Below are 18,373 nucleotides of genomic sequence, written 5' to 3'. Positions count from 1 at the left end.
TCTAGGTTTTTTGCACCTCAAAACCGTTAAAATCAGATTTGACCCATATTGATCAAGGCCTTGGATCAAGGCATATCAATGTTACCCGTCTCGCCAAGGACCGGTATGCGAAGGCTTTCCTACTTTTCTTAAAATGTAGTTTTGTAGTCTGTGCAATATTTATTTCATGATTTTTTTTAAATTGCAACACAGTTGTTTTCTTTCTATCTATTCACCGTGGTTGTCTACACGCATTTTTGTTTGTTTTCCTTTTTTCTTCATTAAACAAGCATTTTGCATGTCGACGCATAATGGCAAACCAAGAAATTAGTTTAAAATGGAATGGATATCAGAGTAATATTTTAACTAACGTCAAAGAGTTATTTAAGGACGAAAGTTTATCGGATGTAACACTTGTGTCTGAAGGGCACAGTTTTAAGGCCCACAAAGTTATTCTTTCAGCAAATAGCACCGTTTTCAAAGGGATATTTCAGGTGTGTACACATACTATTAATACCGAAAGTCTGCAGTACTAATTTAGTACGATTTGGAGGTTGAAATTTTTGTCTTGACGCCCACTCTTATATTTCGCAGCAAAACCCCCACAAAGATCCAATTATAGTGCTTCACGACATCAATACGGATTCTTTACGGACTCTTTTGAGGTTCATGTACAACGGTGAAGTCAATGTGACTGAGGAGTTTTTACCTGTTCTGTTGAAGACTGCCGAAGCTTTGAGGATATGTGGACTATCTACTGGAAGCGACACTGTACGTGACGATGAGGTAGGAAATTATTTTTAGTGGTAAGACCAAACTAAATTACCTATCAACAATTCGACTGTCTCACCACATGCTATTAGGAAGTTTCAGTGTGCAGCATTATTAGACTCGTTTGTGACAACAAAACTAATAACTTGTGACAAAAAGTCCATTAATAGTAAATCTATATTTGACTAGCTTGGATATATAATATTAACGGCTCCACTATAGAAAGGTTCACCACTATTTATTCACGAATATTATACTATATAGGTATAGCGGTAATATTCAGTATAAAGAGGTTCATTTGCACTTTACATATCTGTAATTTCAAGTTTCGGAGACACGTATTTATAGACATTTATACAATTTTAAAATGATTAACATTATAAATAGAAAACACGATTACTACATAGATTTCGTTAATATTCACTGGAAAGATATTAATTTGCACTGATCTTTACGTAATTTCTTAATTTCAAGACACGTAATCGCGTATTTTATACAGATTTATGTAAATAAAATGAAATTAATTAGGTCCCTAGCATTTTTAGAAACACAAAACTGCAAAGTATGAACTACGAACACATATAAAGATTACCAAAACATAAACCTATAATACTTTTTTTTAAACTGGTTTTACGGCTCTGGGATCTATAATAATCTTGCTGGGAACCAAAGACCAATAAAGTAAACTTAGCAAGATACTTTTTTTTTAACTGGTTTTACGGCTCTGGGTTCTAATCTATACCTCCCCCCCGCTCCCACCATCAAGAGCGAGCGAAGCAAGCTCGGGACTTGGGGCACTCCGACTCGGAAGGGTTAGGTTAGAAGGGGATGGCGGGGTCTGTAAGACCCCGCCATCCCCTTCGTGGGTTATTTCTTTTTTTACCACCCAGAAAAAAGGAGCCCCGCGTAGCGGGGCTCCGTCGACGGGCCCCGGTCGACGGGCCCCGGTCGACGAGAAGAGACCACCACTATGGTGGGGGGTCTCTTTCCTCCCCCCCGCTCCCACCATCAAGAGCGAGCGAAGCGAGCTCGGGACTTGGGGCACTCCGACTCGGAATGGTTAGGTTAGAAGGGGATAAACCCCCCCCCCCCTAACCTACCCAATCCTTAAGTTTTTTAAAACAGGCTACGCCAGAAGACTCGCTTTAAAGCCGTTTAGAAAAAAAAGTTTACTTTACTGGTCTGTAGTCTGTAGGTACAGCAGCAGCAAAAGTATTATAGATTAGAACCCAGAGCCGTAAAATCAGTAAAAAAAAAAGTATTACAGGTGTTAACGGTGGTAACCTATGACAGTATCTATTGTATTTTGCGATTTTGTATTGTGTTTGTTTAGTTTATTCTAATAATGCTAATTGTGATTAAAGTGATTAATTTTATTTAAAAAAATGATTTTCGAGCTCTGAAATTTTAACTTAGAGTTTCAGGAGCACCCCCTTTACTGCCCCCTATCCCAATGGATGGTATTGTACTCTATAGCAACCCCATATTAACTCTTGAGTGTGGCTTAGTGGTAATAGATATCAGTCAGCGCATGCACCTGCAGTATGTTTTTAACTCAACAATTACTGTTGACGATGTTAATTATTTTATATTGCAGAAAACAGCTACATCTACACAAACTGTACCCAAAAAGCGAAAAAAAAGTGAACAGGAGGATAATAATAACAAAAGTCACAAGAAACCAAGTCCATGTTTATCAAAACTTGATACTGTGGTCGCAATCACTAATTCTGATATTTCTAAAAACTCTGTAAGTATTTTAGATATATAAGGTAAAGTTTTAGAGATATAAGGTAAAAAACAAAAACATATACATACATTCATAATCCTGTGTGATTAAAATAAGACTAGCCTCAGGAACACTATCTCAAAGCTTATTACAATTTTCAATAAAAAAAACTCTAATATTATAAATGCGAAAGTGTGTCTGTCTGTCTGTCTGCCTGCTAGCTTTTCACACCCCATCTATTCACCCGATTTTGACTAAATTTGGTACAGAGATTGCTTGCATCCTGGGGAAGGATATAGGCTCCTTTTTATCCTTAAGTTCCCACAGGATTTTTAAAAATCTAAAGCAATAAGAACGAATTTGCATTGCAATTTGCATCATCTAGTGAGTAACAATTGTAATTATAAGTCTATCTCATTGTAGAATCAGGTTATGGTATATCTACAATGGTCCTTATTTATTTGTATACATATCAAATATTGAAGAGTCGAAAATTAGTGTTTGTGCAGTTTCAAATTTTTTAATTTAATCTTTTCAGAATATAGTGCCCAAAGTTGAACCCGTAGACTCACCGTTAACAGACTATTCAGGAGATAGCACCAATGATACAGACATAGCAGTCCTAGATGATAGCTTAGAAAAAAAGTTTCCAATTAGCTCTGAGAATGTACCAAAAACTAACAAAACTGTATGTACCACTTTACCTACCGAACGCAGTGTAAAGAAGTGTATTAACGAGGTGAGCAGTACACAGCCATGTTTAAATGTTGTCAGTGAGAAAAATGTGGAACTGGAAGAGGAAAAAGAGATAGAGATTGACAAAGAAGTAGAAAATGTACTACAGAGTGGGACTATTGTTGAGTCTTTGAGTATAACAACAGGGAATATGAATTTTGTTTCTAGTGAGGCTCAGAGCGTTAAAGGTAAATCTTTACTTTTTGCTTATAAAATACAGTTTCTTGTGAATTTATGATCTATAGAAGAACCAGAATATTCATCATAGCCCAATAGGTTGCGAAGTTAAAGTTGACAGACCCTCCCCCCCCCCCCACCCATATGTGGTGTGTGGTGTATGTGAATAGACAACGCGAAGTTGACGTGGCAGGTAGGCAGTTATTTTGTTGACAGGCCTCTCTCTCTCTGTCCCCCTTCCCACTTGGTGTAGGTGGATCTAAGACAACGCGAAGTTGAAGTGGCAGGTAGGCACTTGTTGAAAGGCCTCTCCCCCCCCCCCCCCCCCCTCTCCCACTTGGTTTAGGTGGATAGACAGCAGTTTTAGGGTCGTCCCTGCAGAGATCTACAGCAAGCCGTGGACGTCTTTGAAAATAATGCAATGTTATGGCATTTTAGTGTAAGGTTTACATTGCTCTACCATTTGATGAAGGCACTTCTACAATACTACCCAAACTAAATTATTCCAAACTAGCTGATGCCCGCGAATTGGTTCACGTGGATTCAGGTTTTTAAAAATCCCATGGGAACTCTTTGATTTACCAGGATAAATAGTAGCCTGTCACTCAGAGTCTGTAACTAATTTTTCTGTTCCGTGCTAATACCCATGTAAGAAATCACGTCAATCCGTTGCTTCGTTGCGACGTGATTGAAAAACAAATCAACAAATAAACACACTTTCTCATTTATGATATGGGTTGTGATACAATTTTTTTTAATGATACAGTTTTTAATAAAATTTTAGACAAAACCAGTACCTGCTATGCAAACCCGTCATTCCCGTGCCCTTTTTGCCCTCGAGTGTACAATAGCTGGGGGTATAGGAGAAGACATGTCAAGTCTAGACATATGACTAACAGGTATGTATAGTAACGTGGTATAGTTTCGTACTGAATTTATTTAAACAATTATAAATGACTCAATTTTTGGAGCTGAGTCACAAAGATTGAGGTTATTAAGCCATAGGTACTTGTACGCTTTTTTTAAAATTATGTTCACTTAATTTTTTTTTCTAATATTTGTTGAGTCAGTGTGACAAAGTTTTCTGATTATGTGTGACTGACTTCCACAAACAGAGCTGTAATAGCCTAGTGGTTAAGACGTCTCACGTCCGCCACCTATTCGGGAGGTTGGGGGTTTGATTCCGGGCACTCGCCTCTACCTTATTGGAGTTATGTGCGTTTTAAGAAATTAAATATCACTTGCTCTGACAGTGAAGCAAAACACTATGAGGAATCTGCATGCTTGAGAGTTCTCCATAATGTTCTCAAAGGTGTGTCACAGTCTGCCAGTGTGGTTGAAGGGTTATAAGCCAAACCCTTATCATTCTGAGAGGAGACCCGTACTCAGTAGTGAGCTGGCGACAGGTTGTTATGATAGTGGCTTCCAAAAAGGAGGTTCACAATTCGGCGCATTTTTTCAGACTGTCGTGCAAATGGTGCGTCTCGATCCTGCCGTCGACCGGCGCGTGGTACTCGCACGCCACCCGCGCGCATGGCGTGCCGCACGAGGAAGCGCGCAACTCGCTCGTCGTGATGGTGGAGGCGCATGCCGTGCTCACGCTCAACGAGCCCAGCGTTGCGCAGCTGCTGGGACAAGTGGGCATTTCTGATGGTAATACTGCCGAAAAGACCGACTAGGGTATGTTTATGTGTTCGTACAAATTAAATGGAGTCTCATGCGATAACGAACAAGCCTAGTGTTTCAAAGTTTTTTAAGGCATGATTGTCGTTTCTTCGTTTCGTCAACACTGCCGAGAAGACCAAGTAGGTAGGGCATGTTCGTTTTGTTGGTACCATATTTGATACTCACGAGAAGTGAGTACTTGCTCGTTCGTTGTAATAAGAAGGTATACATACCGAGCTCACGCTCAATGATCCGTGTTGCGCAGTTGTTAAGGCAAGTAGGCATATTGGATAGCAATACTAGGGTATGTTTATGACACCTGATATTGTAAGCTGCCGCTGTTCATGACGAGGAGGTGTGCAACTCACTTGAGTGATGGTTGAGGCTCTGCAGTGTTGACTTTGAATGAGCCAAGCATTACACAGTTGCTGAGCAAAGTGGACATGTCTAATACCATTAATGTCGAGAAGACCAATAATAATTAAGCTATGTTTACCGTGATACGATACTTGATAGCTGTACCCCCTCGTGGATAGAGGCTCATGCATATAGTATTTATTTTGAACGAACCCTAGTTTTCGCACTTTGTGGGACAAGTGGGCATACTGGATAGCAATACTGCTCAGAAGACATTAGGTTTTTTTAAGGTATAATTTCGTATTAAATCTAAAGATAATACTCAAATATATATTACTGCCAATTCATCAGAGCTTATATACACAGTAACCAGTCCTTGGTACAAAATAAAATTTGAACTTATATTTTTACATACAAGTTTTTTATTATAATATGATGTGCATCATTGAAATGATAAGGAAATTATATAAAATGTCACTTATATTTTTATATTATCTAATTGCAGACTCTAAAGAAAAAAAACTAATTTTATGTCTAAGTAACTTTCAAAACACATCAAAAAGAGGGTATATTGCACATTTATTGTGCTGTAGTGAAATGTATAAGGCTCAATTTATAATACACATTATATATATTATATATATTTTTATGGTCAAAAATGTGCACGCGATGTGATTGCACCCTTAAATTTATTTTGCCATAATATGAGGCCAGTAAAGTCTGCATTATGGCCAGTTGTTAACATTATTATTTTTACTCAATTATAAAACCATCCATATTTTTTATTGTAATACACAGTTTAGTTTAGTTTGCTTATGCCATGTCAGAACATGATATTAACTAACATATTAATCGTCTAAATATAAGATAGTGAATAAAATTAATAATTTAGTGATTTTCTCTTTATTAATAAGGCAAAGTGTTATTTTTGTACGTGTATAATCTAATGATCTCAACACAATCAAGTCAAAATATTTAGTCGATTAAGGTCCATAATTAAAGTCGAATCAAGTCGACAAACAAGTCATCAATTTATTTCTTCAAATCATCTAACTAAAATTAGTCTATTAAACCGCCATTTAAAAATGTTACATTCCTGTTTCTAAGATGTCATGATGTTGTTCCCTGGTTGTTCCTGTTTTAAAGAAGTGTTCCACATTTTTTCCGAATTAAAAAAGTCTGCCTAATTTAATCGATGGCTTGTTGCTAGCTTTTGCTGTGTCCCTAAGCCCCTGTGTCTTATGAAATAACCTGTTTGGACTTTTTCAAGGAGCGGATAGATAAATTCTTAAAAACCATGAAAGTTCTGTTGGTGTGAGAACACCAGTATCTCATTAACTCCCTATTAAAAATATACGCTCCGGATTTAATACCTCCTCTTTGGCAAATTGGTTAAAAATGGCCATCACTTTATTTTACAGAACCTAGGTAATTAGTTTGAGGGTAGTCTTCAGACCCTTAATGTTTCTCTCCTTTACATTACAAACAATATTTTACATTACAAACATACTGTCTTGTTAAGTCATGACTTCTTGTTTCTCAATCTTTAAAATCCTTACTCAATCTAATCTATCTGATATTGACTGAAATATAGAGCTTAGGATTATAATTAAGTATAAGAAGATATTTTTATACCGTAATTTTAAAAATGAGCGTAGATATAAAATACTGGGCAATAAGTTTAGGATGTGATTTCTAGAAATAAAACTATCAGTTAGAATTGTATTTTGTCAGTATGTCGACAAGGCCTAAACTTATCAAAACGAATATAATATTATTACTGAACAGTTTGCGGGTTCGGAAAAAGCAACTTGCTTGTTTATAAACGTTTATATTATAAGCTTAGCATCCAAAAAATCATATATACAAATGTGTTGTGTCGCAAAATAATATACATTAAATATAGGGATTGTATAAGAAAAAAAAAGAGTGTATTTTGTATAACTATTTATAATATATTTGGAGTGGTTTTGGAACAATTATTTATAATAATACATTCAGTTTATCAGAACATTTTATAAAAAGCGTATTAAAGTGTCAAATTACCTAACACAAACTACGTGTCATTGTTTATAATCATTGTTTGCCAGTTTTGCCAATAAACAAATCAATTAAAGGCGAAACATTCAATATTATTAAACCAGTAGTAGTTACTTATCAATATAATATTATTCTGATCTAACCCTTGCATAGGGAACAAAACAAAACCTCTCTTTTTTCCGGTTTCCACTTAGGAAGAGCGGAGCGGAGCAAATATGTGTTTAGCAGTCCAATCGTTATTGTGAAGAAATTAACACATCATGTATTATTTGATTATTTATTAGATTGGTCGCCCCATCTCGCTTTGGAGGATACCGAGCCTTAGGTCGGTTAGGTTAATTTTATCGCTTACTATTGGAATAGGGAATAAATACAATTTATAGTACTGGCGCCATTTTGAATTGTTTACTAGCATTTAACACAAATTGCCGTAGTATATTCTTCTACTGAGAGAAAATTTCATTTTATTGAAATTATACTCCATAGTCAGCTTACACACAAAAGGTATTTAATTATATTTAAAAAAAAGATATTAAACTATTTATGAAGAATTCTTATGGAATACATATCAAATCGTACAAACAAGTATTCAGAGCTTCATAAATTGATAAGGGTACATAAATGTATAATATACGTAAAATTTTAAAACGATAATTGACTATTGAATTAATTGTGATACCTATTTCAGAAATTATTGTATTTGGAATAATATGATAAAACTATTAGCAATTCATAATTTTGCTCTTGAAATAACCGCTAACATTATATTTCTAGATATAAGAGTAAATATGTGATAACAGTTTTTTTTACTCAGGTTCACCTATATTAAAAAAACAATTTTTTATACTTTATGTAGACATTTAGACCATAGCCATCCTTGCGGACCACACATCTAACTTGTTTCTATATTGATATACATTTAAATATTTAAGTACCTAATTAATAAGTTACCAAAGCAATTTCGAATAAGCTTATACAATAAGGAGACTAAAAATGACATATTTTTCTATGAAGTGAGTGTATTTGTAAGTGAAAAAATTTAGGCAATGCTTTAAATTTTGAAATCAATTTAATATACTTAACTCTATTGAGAAAATTATTACTAACGGATAACAAATAAATGTATACAGTGGAGTAGCTAGGTACACCACGGGGTTAAAATCGAAGTCATTATTATCAAGTTTATTTAAATCCTACCACTGATCCTAGCCTCGCCACTGATTTTTTGTACTAAAACACGTAATTTATGGCTTTAATATGGCAAAGTCAAAATTTTAATCCTGGTAATATAATAATATAGAGAGCAGTATGTATGCTTCTTAAAAAACTAAATGGAGATTAAATATATTTTTTACGACGAGAATTTTGGGTTTTAATTTTTATAGATCTGCTACTTCACCCTCTATAGTTAAACCCGGTGCAATTTCAATCGTTTCCATGTGGTTCTTGTTGTCCATGTAGCCACGATCGTCTCGAAAGTCTTTCTTCCTATAATTATTGGAATCTTCAAAATTACGGGCGTTTCTATCGTATTCGTATCTTGGAGGTCCTCTATTGGAAGAAACAGAATGTGCTGGAGACATATTTACGAAAGTTTCTTGGCTAGGCGAAATTAAGTTCCGCTTAGGAACAGCTGCTCCATAGGAATTGCGGTCGAACGAATCTTCAAACGTTTCTTCGTGTCTATTATTATAGCCTCTCATATTTGAAGAATTCTTTGAGGGTCTATTGTATGAGTCGTCGTTTTTATTCATGTACATCCTATTATTATGAGATGGATTCCTCGATGGGCTATCGTATGAATCTTTAATTTCCCCGTGTCTTTTCATGGAGGCTCTATTCTTCGGTGTCTTCTTGAGCATCGCCTGGAAATTAAACGGAGGATCATCATCATCGTCATCGTCTCTGGGACCCCTTGAATATTTAGCCAGGGCTTGGAGTTCACTAACGGGGTTGGGCAAATCGCTTTTGTTTACTGAGTAACCTAACGCGTTACTCCCTCTACGATAGTCGGTGTTTTCTAAAATTTTGGTGTCGCTACCTCCACTTGACCAAGGAACGGGTGGTTGATAATAGCTTTGGGGGGAAACGCATGGTGGTCTCTTATAAATAACAGGTTTGTTGAAGCTCTCACGTCTTGAATGTATTGAGTCTTCCGGCGGTAACGTTGGCACAGGTATAGTGGGATCTCTGCAGAACGGTATTGTAAGAAGAGTCTGCGTGCTCGTTGATGCCTTGAACGGTTCCGTTTGCGCCGCGCTGCAACGACGTTTCAAAGGTTCATCCCACTGTTCACTGTCGGAGTCATATGGACTTGCAAATGTGTCCCTACAATGAGAAACCAATTTATAGAATTACACATTTCATAATTTCATGACTTTGGACTATCGTGAATGATTATTATTCATTGTTAAATAGAAAATGGGTATACTTGTGTTGTCAAATGTCAAGTTAGCTGAAAGGTAGAGAGAGATGTTCTCTACCGCTGGATAAAATCTTAAAAGGAGGTAAGTAACCTAGATGGATTAACTCGATATTTGGCAACGGAAGTATAGTTTGTTTGTATTTGATTTAAGTAGATACCTAAGTGGTATATTTGAAACATCTACGACCTTACTAATAAACGTTGTATAAGCTATAGCGCAGTGAATAGGTACACCAATAATTTCTCTCTTTTTGTGATGTGTAATTTGACATTCGAAAGAAGCGTTGTATAAATATACAACTACTACAACGTTTGTTAGAAGAGTAGGGGTAAGATATAACAATTAGGTTTAAGTAAACCAAGACAAACGATTTGATAAATGTGGGTAAGTAGGAATAATATTTAAAACCCCATTTAACAAAATTTTGCAACATCTCCCTACTCAACTTACGTGCTCTTAACTGAAGGGTCGCACATATGCGATGTATCGTAAAACTGTATTTGGTCCATTCGGAAGGGAAGCTTCCAAACAGTGGGCGGCCCAGAGCCAAGGTAATTTTTTTCCTTGGCATGAGGATCCACTCGATCGAGGAGCACGGATGAACTGGTGTTAAGAAGAGCTTCAACAACAGCCTGATTGTAAATGTGTACCTAAAAATTTAAGGTAATTTGTAAATGGTTAGTATGTTTGGAAAAGTGCTAAGTGCTACTTTTAGAAGAGATCATATCTATTACTCCTACTCTAGATAAAGTAAGTTGTTTTTGAAAATATAATAGTCGTCAATGGGGCCAATTCTCTTGTACTCAATCTCTAAACGAAACTAAATTAATCTATTGCTATCCTTTTCCGCAAGCAACATTTTGAAAGGGATAGCAATAGATTTAGACGTGTCATTTTAGTTTGGTTTAGAGTTTGTGTACAATGGAATTAGCCATACTGTCCCGTTATTTGGGTTGTGTTAAAATTTTACTTGACTTTTTAGAATTTTACTATCTTTAGGAGGGAACATTTAAAAGTAGTTTTTGTAAAAATGTTGCCTCATACATTAAGTAAATTAAGATAATTTCTATACCCACCTGTTGCGAAAAGTGTACCAAGTCCTGATACCGTAAAGCTCTATACTGTAATAGAACTTGGAACATTGATCGACTCTTCCATTTCCTGGCAAATCGCTTCAGGAATCTAGCGGTTACCTCGTCGATCTCTCCGGTAGACTTGTTCACAATTGGTCCGTATGCTTTGCGTACTACGTATCCTCTGTAAGCTGTGAATTTAAAGGTCATTTTTTGTAAAGGTAAAGCTGGTTTTTCAATAGTTAAAGGATGACGGGGAATGAAAAGTCGACCCTTAATGCATATGAACAGTTATAAAAAATAGAAGAGGATCATTTTCAACAATTTCATGACAGTAGCAGAAAACTTCAGCTTCAAAAATAAAATCAAGTAATTTATGGTACAAATGAAGAGGAATTTTTATATCGCAAGTTAACGCTAAGCAATGATTTCATCTAACGGTAAGTGATTAGTGGTAAATGATTATGTAGTGTAAGATGGATGACTCTATGAATGGGTTAAACGTGCTGTAGGTAGGCGTGTGAAGAAAATATCTTAGAGTAGAATATTGAAAACACTGCCATAACGCCACTAGATTTGTCCCTGGATTAACCTTTCAGTTTGTATTTACGTTACCTTTCTGAATCCGCAATGCAGCTTCTTCTTCAGATACATCGACTGTTTTTTGTTTCTTTAATTCTTGTACTGAAATCAATGCCGATATTTATTTAAGGTAATTCAAAAAGGTCCTAAAAATCTAATAAGAAATTAAGCATCCCAAAGAAAATATTATTAGGTTGGAATTATAGAGAGCTTTGTAGAGCTAGCCACTGACCGTGCAAATTTTTTGATTTATTTTTAACAGCATTCCTCTTTGCTAAGAAAAGACGCATCATGCTTTGTACTTTTATGATTTTCTTCACTTGTGTTTCATATAACCTGTGTTTACAAATAAGATATATTTAAATTGATTGAAATATTCATAATTTTGAATTTTCATTTCCATTGAACGTTTGTATGTAATCATATTTATAAATTATTTACCTGTTTAAAAATTCCTCATTGTAATATTTCAAGAAGACTTTCGTTTTGCCCAGTTCCCAACCTTCCATTTTTAGACGAATCATTAACAATCTGCAGTTGTCAGCCGTTTCGTCAACATTTTCATCAAAATCGAAGGCTAAGAAGCGATATCTGGTGAAAAAAAAAATACAGTTGAAGAAACTTTTACTTTCAAGTAAAGGAAAATGATAATACCTTCCTTACCTTCGAATGAATTCAGCAAAAGGAACGCGATATGAAAATCCTCTTTGGCGTGCTTTAGCCGTATCTAAGACAGCCAAGGCTCGGATTTGTTGTCTCACCAATTCGGTTTGGAATCCATAAGGGCTGTCAGTTAAATCTGTTCTTATACATCTTATGAAGTTTGTTCCTCCGCTACCAGGGCCTATGGAGAGTTGCTTAAGGAGCTCTAAGCTTGCGGCCCTGTATGTCGCAGCAGCAGTCCTCATTCTACGAATTTGTGAATACTGACCCTTGGAAACCGTGTTGAACTTCTGCAAAATATTTAGTAAGTATAGAATAATATCCATATTACGAAAATTACCTTTAAGTGTAACTCCATACCCTGGCTTTAATATTTTCCTGTTCTTTTTCAGTTTTCGATCTTGAAGACGTTGCTGATGAACTTTGGTTAGAGGCTGCAGTAAGATTACCAGTTTTGGTGAGTTTATTTTTGAATAATTGCTGCAATGTAATATTAGTTGATGCTCTCATAGTTTCAATCATTTCAGGTGGGAGGAAATCTTTGTTTTTATCAGCCATTTCTCGCGCGTCATAATTTACTTTACCAGTGTAATGTGCAACACAGAATTCGTGAGTCCCAGAAAGCTTTACATATGGTCCCTTACATTTAGATTTAACTGTTGCTGAAAAATATTTTTAAAGGTTAATTATCTAATATCATTCATAATATTTTTGTTTGAACTGGTTTATTTACTTACTCATGATAAACTCTTGTCCATTGCCAGCGCGACTGGCTTCATCCAAAATGTGAAAAATTCCAAGAGGTTTTCCCATCAATTGGTCGACAGAATTTTTGTTATCATAAAACATTAAATCCGTCACTGGCACCTCTTCTTCAGCCGCTTCTTGCATTTCCCAGGCAAATACTCTTTGGTTGTATAAAAATTGCATCTGTTCATTAGTAGTGTTTACTATCAATTGTTCTAAACGGTTCCTATGATAACATTCAAATCCAAACATATCCAATAAGCTTACAGAATATTTGTCGCCACTGAAAAAATTATTAAATTAGTATCTCAAACATAAGTTACAAATATAAAGGTATATTTCTGTTTCCCAACAGGCATACTTACAAGACAGCTCGCATAAATGACAATTTTGCATTAATTAGATTGATTAACCAATCAACGAGTCTTTTATAGAGAGCACTTGCTAATGTATCTCTTGCGTCTCTCGCTTCATCAGTTGAATGTTTCCGTTTAACGGCAGAACCGTTTTCAATAAGGCAGTAATTTAGGAGTGCCCAAAGAAACTTTACTTCTTCTAAGGATAACAGTTTGGATACTTTTTTTGCTTCTTCAACATTTTCTATTTCAGCTGAACCATGTTTTCCATCCCTAAATCTTACATTACCCAAAATGAGAATTGCTGCTAAAACAGTTTCGAGAAATTTTATGTCCTCCTCTTCCCAGTCCAATATTCTTAAGTTTTCAATAAATTCTTCATACTTTTTAACATTGTCCCGCGGAGTTTCCCGCACACCTTTTGCTGTTCTTGACGGTTCGTCTAAAATTCTTAGATATCGATGTTTTCTATTTCTTTCCAAACAAAATTCATCCAGTCTATTTTTTGCTTCAAGAGTGTCATAAAAATAATAAAGTAAATTGAAATTGGCATGAGTCCTGAAACATGATAAAGTTTAAGTAAAGACCACAGTTTCATAAATTACATCTAGTATTTTTTAAGGTAAAAGGTTTATTACATGTCCGTCGATGATACACGCCACTTTTCGAGCTGATATAACCAAAAGAGAGCTCCGCTTAATTTTCCCGATGTACCATAAGTTACTTGAACTTGTAGTATGCCTCGAGTAGAGCTGGAGTTTAGAGGAGTCGCTGAGCTAATACAGGCTTGAATAACATTTGTAGCTTTTTGTACTCTTTCTGCAGTATTATTTTTCATGGCTCCTAAATAAGTAAGATGAGAAAGTGTGTGGGTCATATAAGTTGATTTTCCAGATTTACTTTCTCCAGAAAAAATTATGTATTGTGGCTCGTTATGATGTAGAGCATCTTGGAACGCACTATCGGCCACAGAAAAAACGTGAGGGGCGTTATCAGATCTTGATTTGCATTCGTACTTTTTGTGATACTGAAAAGCAAAGATAAGTTTTAATAAGTTCAAAAGCAATTTTAGTTTTAGAAAAATCATAGATTTTTTTGTTATCACACTATTACAACCAATAACCATCGCATATTTACTTCTTCATTATAAATATCTTCATGGGTGTTTGGGTTAAGTATCAATAGGACGTCACCAATAAATGACATAAAGTGGCCTTTTTGATATTTTAATTCAAGTTCACGAATAAGATTATCTTCGGTTAATCGTTCCAAAGCAGCAAGGTCTTCAACTTGCATTACTTCAGGTTCTTTACCACCTTCATTAATAAGGAGACCATTTTTGATTATTCTTTCTGGAAATCTGAATGGTACTTCTTTCTCAATTAAGTCGTTTGCAAGCATTTTCAACTCAGTAGACAGCTGCAACAAAAATAGTCATTAATTTAACAAGATAAAGTTGAAAACTTAAACCCGACTACAATCGTCTTAATAAACGCTGAAATATTATAGTAAAATTGTTTTTCTGTCGCTTGCTATATTTTAATGTTGTAACATATATTTATATTTATGAACTCAAAATTTTCTCCCCTTTCATTTGACAACCGCACTCGATACGATAGCAAAGCGATAAATGAAATCCAAAAGTCATATATATCATAAGTGTAATTAATAATTAATAATATTAATTATCTTACATGGAAGTCATTTTCCGGTACAGACTGTATAAATGGGTGCTCTTCTAACTCCGCCATAAATGGACGATGCTCAGGATTTTTTTCGAGGCATCTGAAATGAAAGTCTAATTAATTGTGTTACTCAATAAATAGTTGGTACCTACCCTATAACTGAATAATACATTAACTTACTCATTAATGAAATCGTTAATATCGTTTGACGACATTGACGGCTTTGCTACCCCTGGGGGAGGATTTCTCACGATTTGAAACAGTGCACAGGTAGGATGCATATTTTCAAAAGGTGCTTTGCCATCGACCATTTCAATTGTGCTGATTCCTAAAGCCCAAACATCAACTCTATTGCCATAACCTTCTCCACCTCCGGCGACCATTTCTGGTGCCATCCAACTCGGTGATCCAATTACCGTTCTAGTAATGTCATCACTTCCGTTTAATTTACAAGATAATCCAAAATCGGTAACTTTGACTTCTCCATCTTTCGTGATAAGAATATTGTTACATCGTATGTTGCGATGGATGATATTGTTCTCATGTAAATAACATACACCCTGAAAGGAAATGATGAATACCATAAATTACTAGGCAAAATACCATACTTCTGACTTGGTATGCGATTTGGCGTTGCTGTAAGCGTACCTAGGATATTGTTCAATAAATCAATAAATCAAATGTATTTTTTTTAACAAAGCGAAACGTGTCAAATAAAAGCAATATAGAAACGTTTGGTCAAATCAAAAATTAAGATAATCACTTCGTCCTGAGAGAGTCCGGTTCTAGGCATGTAGTCTCGGCTCTATAACACTAGCTTTTATACGGACTTAAGACGACGGACCAACATGGAGAATTAGTACTAATACCAATAAAGTATTATAAACAGGACCGGCCAACAAAGCACCCTTTTAAAGAGACGACGATACAAACGTCAGTGTCAATCAAGCGGTCCACACGCCCATGAGATTCATTGGGAGCTATTTGCATACGCATCAGGGCGCAGATCTGTCGCGACCTGTCTGCGCTCTACTATTTGATATATCACTCGGTTAATGCGTTCACAACTATCGGGTTACTCGTATGGTTGCTAGTGATTTATTTTTAATTTTACACAAGATCGAGCATATGAACAGGTTCAAAATCCTAGTACATTTTATCGTATTATTTTTTACCTAGAAATATGCAAATCTCACAAACTCGGTTGAAATCCTAGAAATTGACAAAGTCTACTCGCATTCGCACGGGATATGCTTTTCAATTCAATGAAAATGTACCAAACAGAGAAGATGCACTGTCTTGTATTGATGAACCAAGTGGTTTGCATAAAGATAATACGCATTTAACTTTATGCAACTTCTTTAAAGCTTAACGTCTTGATCTGTGCTCGGGATTAAAAACTCTCAAACGAGGGCTGTAAGGGAGGTTTTACATAGATGAAAACGATATCGAGGATCGTTGGCTACCGCAGCAAAGGTCCGTATATCTTGTGTGTGCGAGCATTATTTACGATAATTGAGCGATGCGCCTCGATGGGGGGCCATCACGGTGTTGTCGGGCGCGCACCGACATTCACATCGACAAGTTCGACTGTTCCGTCGCGAATCAAATAAAGCGGCATGCATTTTAAGTAATGGCCCTAGATAGTATTTCAACGTACGTGGATATTCGCCGGGCAATATTTTATTCCACGTCACGCTACAAGAGGGAATCGCCCAGACGCAGATCGGAGAACAATTGAGTTTGCATTCAAAGTAACTACCAATTGATTCAGCCGTTGAAAGTTGGACTGGCAGGCCCTTTGTTTTATAAACAGCCCTCTTGACTCGGATGTGACGAACGACATGTTTATAGTCTGTCGAATATGGTCTTACCTTGATCGTATATTTCAGAATATAAGCTATGTGCTCCTCGGACATTTTTTTGTCCGCTGCTTTGAGTTTTCTGACAATATCGATGACAGATCCATACTGGCACAACTGTAAAGTAATATTTTTGCGTATATAATTATTTATAAGAGAATTTAAAGTTTTACATATTTTTTTGGTTGAGATATCCACTCACCTCTATTACAAACCATATTTTCCTTGAATAATCAGATTTATCACAGAATACACCATAAAAATCGACTATATTAAGGTGTTGGGTGAAATCCCGTAATATCTTGTATTCCTCGTGTATATGTGGTTCGGTTTCTTCTTTAAGGGTTAGTATTTTAACAGCAACTTCTTTGCCAGCGGCTTGGCCATCCGTGGCTTTGTGAAGTTCTCCAAAGACCCCTGTGCCAAGTTTCTTTACGAGGGAGTAGCGGCCTTGGGGACTCTGCAGGGACGGTATGTTAAGACCGTCCTTCATTTTGTGAGATTGGTCATGCGGGGATTCAATACTTTATTTGGTTTATAAAAATACTTGCGACCTGTGTTCGAAGTTCAAATACTATTATATTATATAAAAAATACTAATTTATTTCAAAGTAAAAAAAAATTCGTTCAATCTTAAATTCCAAAAATATATATAAGTAAAGACTAAAGGCCAAACATTGTAACGTCTTTAAATGCTGAATTAATATTTATTAGCTTCTTTCTTTCTTTCTTTCAGTTTACCGAGTGTTTACCCACAAAGAAAATGTCAAAAGAACGGTCACTTTGCGTTTAGGACGTTCTTAAATTATTATATCGGCATCGCATTATGACAAATACGATTTCAGTTCTTATCATGTAAGTTTATATGATTAAACATGGAATTAGGAAACTGTACCGTGTACTAGGTACTTCGTAGGAAGTACCTACTTTATATTTCTATGAGCCTTAATTGTTGTCTACTGCTCATCACAAAAAATCTTAAAATTGCCATTTTTTTTAATTTAAATAATATATTTTAGTAATATGTGCTCACCAAACGTCGGCACCACAACGCGTCCGGGGATGTACTGAAGGCTGCGCGACGGGACGCCTAGCAAGTGCCGGGGCTTCAGGAATTAAATCGACGGTAATCCCTCGTAACAGTGTTACTACTCGACTAGCTATTGCCGTTGCTTTGTTTGCAAATACATATCATTTTTGAAACAGATCATAAAAGGACAATTCTTACTGAAATTTTCCTGGCCTTGAGCAAGGGTTGGCTTTTCTATTCTTTCACCTCCATTTTGATTCGTTTTCAGAAAAACAGGAAATTGAAAATACATAGCTCAGCGCGATATATCGCGCGGGTATTTCTCCGGAAAATACGGAACGAAGAAATTCATAGAACGGAACTGGCCGATTTTTTAAATTCACTATAATTCCACGCTTGACCACAATCATAAGTGGTAATGTGGCCTAAGATGGGACGCGCTTGCCTAGGCCCTAAAAGATGCCTATTCACTCTTGTTTTACAGATATCCAGATTG

At 35.9% G+C, this 18,373-nt stretch overlaps 2 protein-coding genes across 5 annotated transcripts; one reads left to right on the top strand and one right to left on the bottom strand.

Annotated features, from left to right (window-relative positions):
* The first annotated feature begins 214 nt into the window (after positions 1–214).
* Positions 215–8,816, top strand: LOC117984837 (zinc finger protein 131-like). The gene is made up of 6 exons (XM_034971502.2): positions 215–473; positions 574–765; positions 2,348–2,500; positions 3,018–3,402; positions 4,176–4,290; positions 4,854–8,816. Exons 1-6 carry the CDS (start codon positions 291–293, stop codon positions 5,068–5,070), a joined length of 1,245 nt encoding a protein of 414 aa, XP_034827393.1. The 5' UTR covers positions 215–290; the 3' UTR covers positions 5,071–8,816.
* On the bottom strand, positions 7,940–17,967 carry ninaC (STKc_myosinIII_N_like and MYSc_Myo21 domain-containing protein ninaC). Of its 4 annotated transcripts, none has more exons than XM_034971475.2 (18): positions 17,881–17,967; positions 17,050–17,401; positions 16,860–16,964; positions 15,166–15,545; positions 14,995–15,085; positions 14,438–14,719; positions 13,939–14,327; positions 13,310–13,858; positions 12,935–13,227; positions 12,558–12,859; positions 12,198–12,487; positions 11,976–12,125; positions 11,767–11,870; positions 11,568–11,636; positions 10,956–11,143; positions 10,330–10,529; positions 9,588–9,781; positions 9,139–9,318 (listed from the first exon to the last, which is right to left on the bottom strand). In XM_034971475.2, exons 2-18 carry the CDS (start codon positions 17,338–17,340, stop codon positions 9,290–9,292), a joined length of 3,906 nt encoding a protein of 1,301 aa, XP_034827366.1. In that variant the 5' UTR covers positions 17,341–17,401; positions 17,881–17,967; the 3' UTR covers positions 9,139–9,289. The 4 variants fall into 4 exon arrangements, with proteins under 4 accessions (XP_034827349.1, XP_034827357.1, XP_034827366.1 ...); XM_069499039.1 differs by having other exon boundaries at positions 9,588–9,712; XM_034971458.2 differs by having other exon boundaries at positions 7,940–9,781.
* Positions 17,968–18,373: the final 406 nt, after the last annotated feature.

This window comes from Maniola hyperantus, chromosome 1 (assembly GCF_902806685.2).
Source record: "Maniola hyperantus chromosome 1, iAphHyp1.2, whole genome shotgun sequence".
In the NCBI taxonomy this organism is placed as follows: Eukaryota; Metazoa; Arthropoda; class Insecta; order Lepidoptera; family Nymphalidae; genus Maniola; species Maniola hyperantus.
This window is presented reverse-complemented; position numbering and strand designations above follow the sequence as displayed.

What these genes read in the sequence shown, in the direction of transcription:
- LOC117984837 (XM_034971502.2), top strand. Translation starts at nt 291, where the DNA reads ATGGCAAACCAAGAAATTAGTTTAAAATGGAATGGATATCAGAGTAAT. An exon ending in ACACTGTACGTGACGATGAG is followed by an intron (nt 766 to 2,347) that starts GTAGGAAATTAT and finishes TTTATATTGCAG; the next exon opens with AAAACAGCTACATCTACACA. An exon ending in TGAGGCTCAGAGCGTTAAAG is followed by an intron (nt 3,403 to 4,175) that starts GTAAATCTTTAC and finishes ATAAAATTTTAG; the next exon opens with ACAAAACCAGTACCTGCTAT.
- ninaC (XM_034971458.2), bottom strand. Translation starts at nt 17,340, where the DNA reads ATGAAGGACGGTCTTAACATACCGTCCCTGCAGAGTCCCCAAGGCCGC. An exon ending in AAGATATTTATAATGAAGAA is followed by an intron (nt 14,328 to 14,437) that starts GTAAATATGCGA and finishes TTTGCTTTTCAG; the next exon opens with TATCACAAAAAGTACGAATG. An exon ending in TAAATCAAAAAATTTGCACG is followed by an intron (nt 11,637 to 11,766) that starts GTCAGTGGCTAG and finishes CATTGATTTCAG; the next exon opens with TACAAGAATTAAAGAAACAA.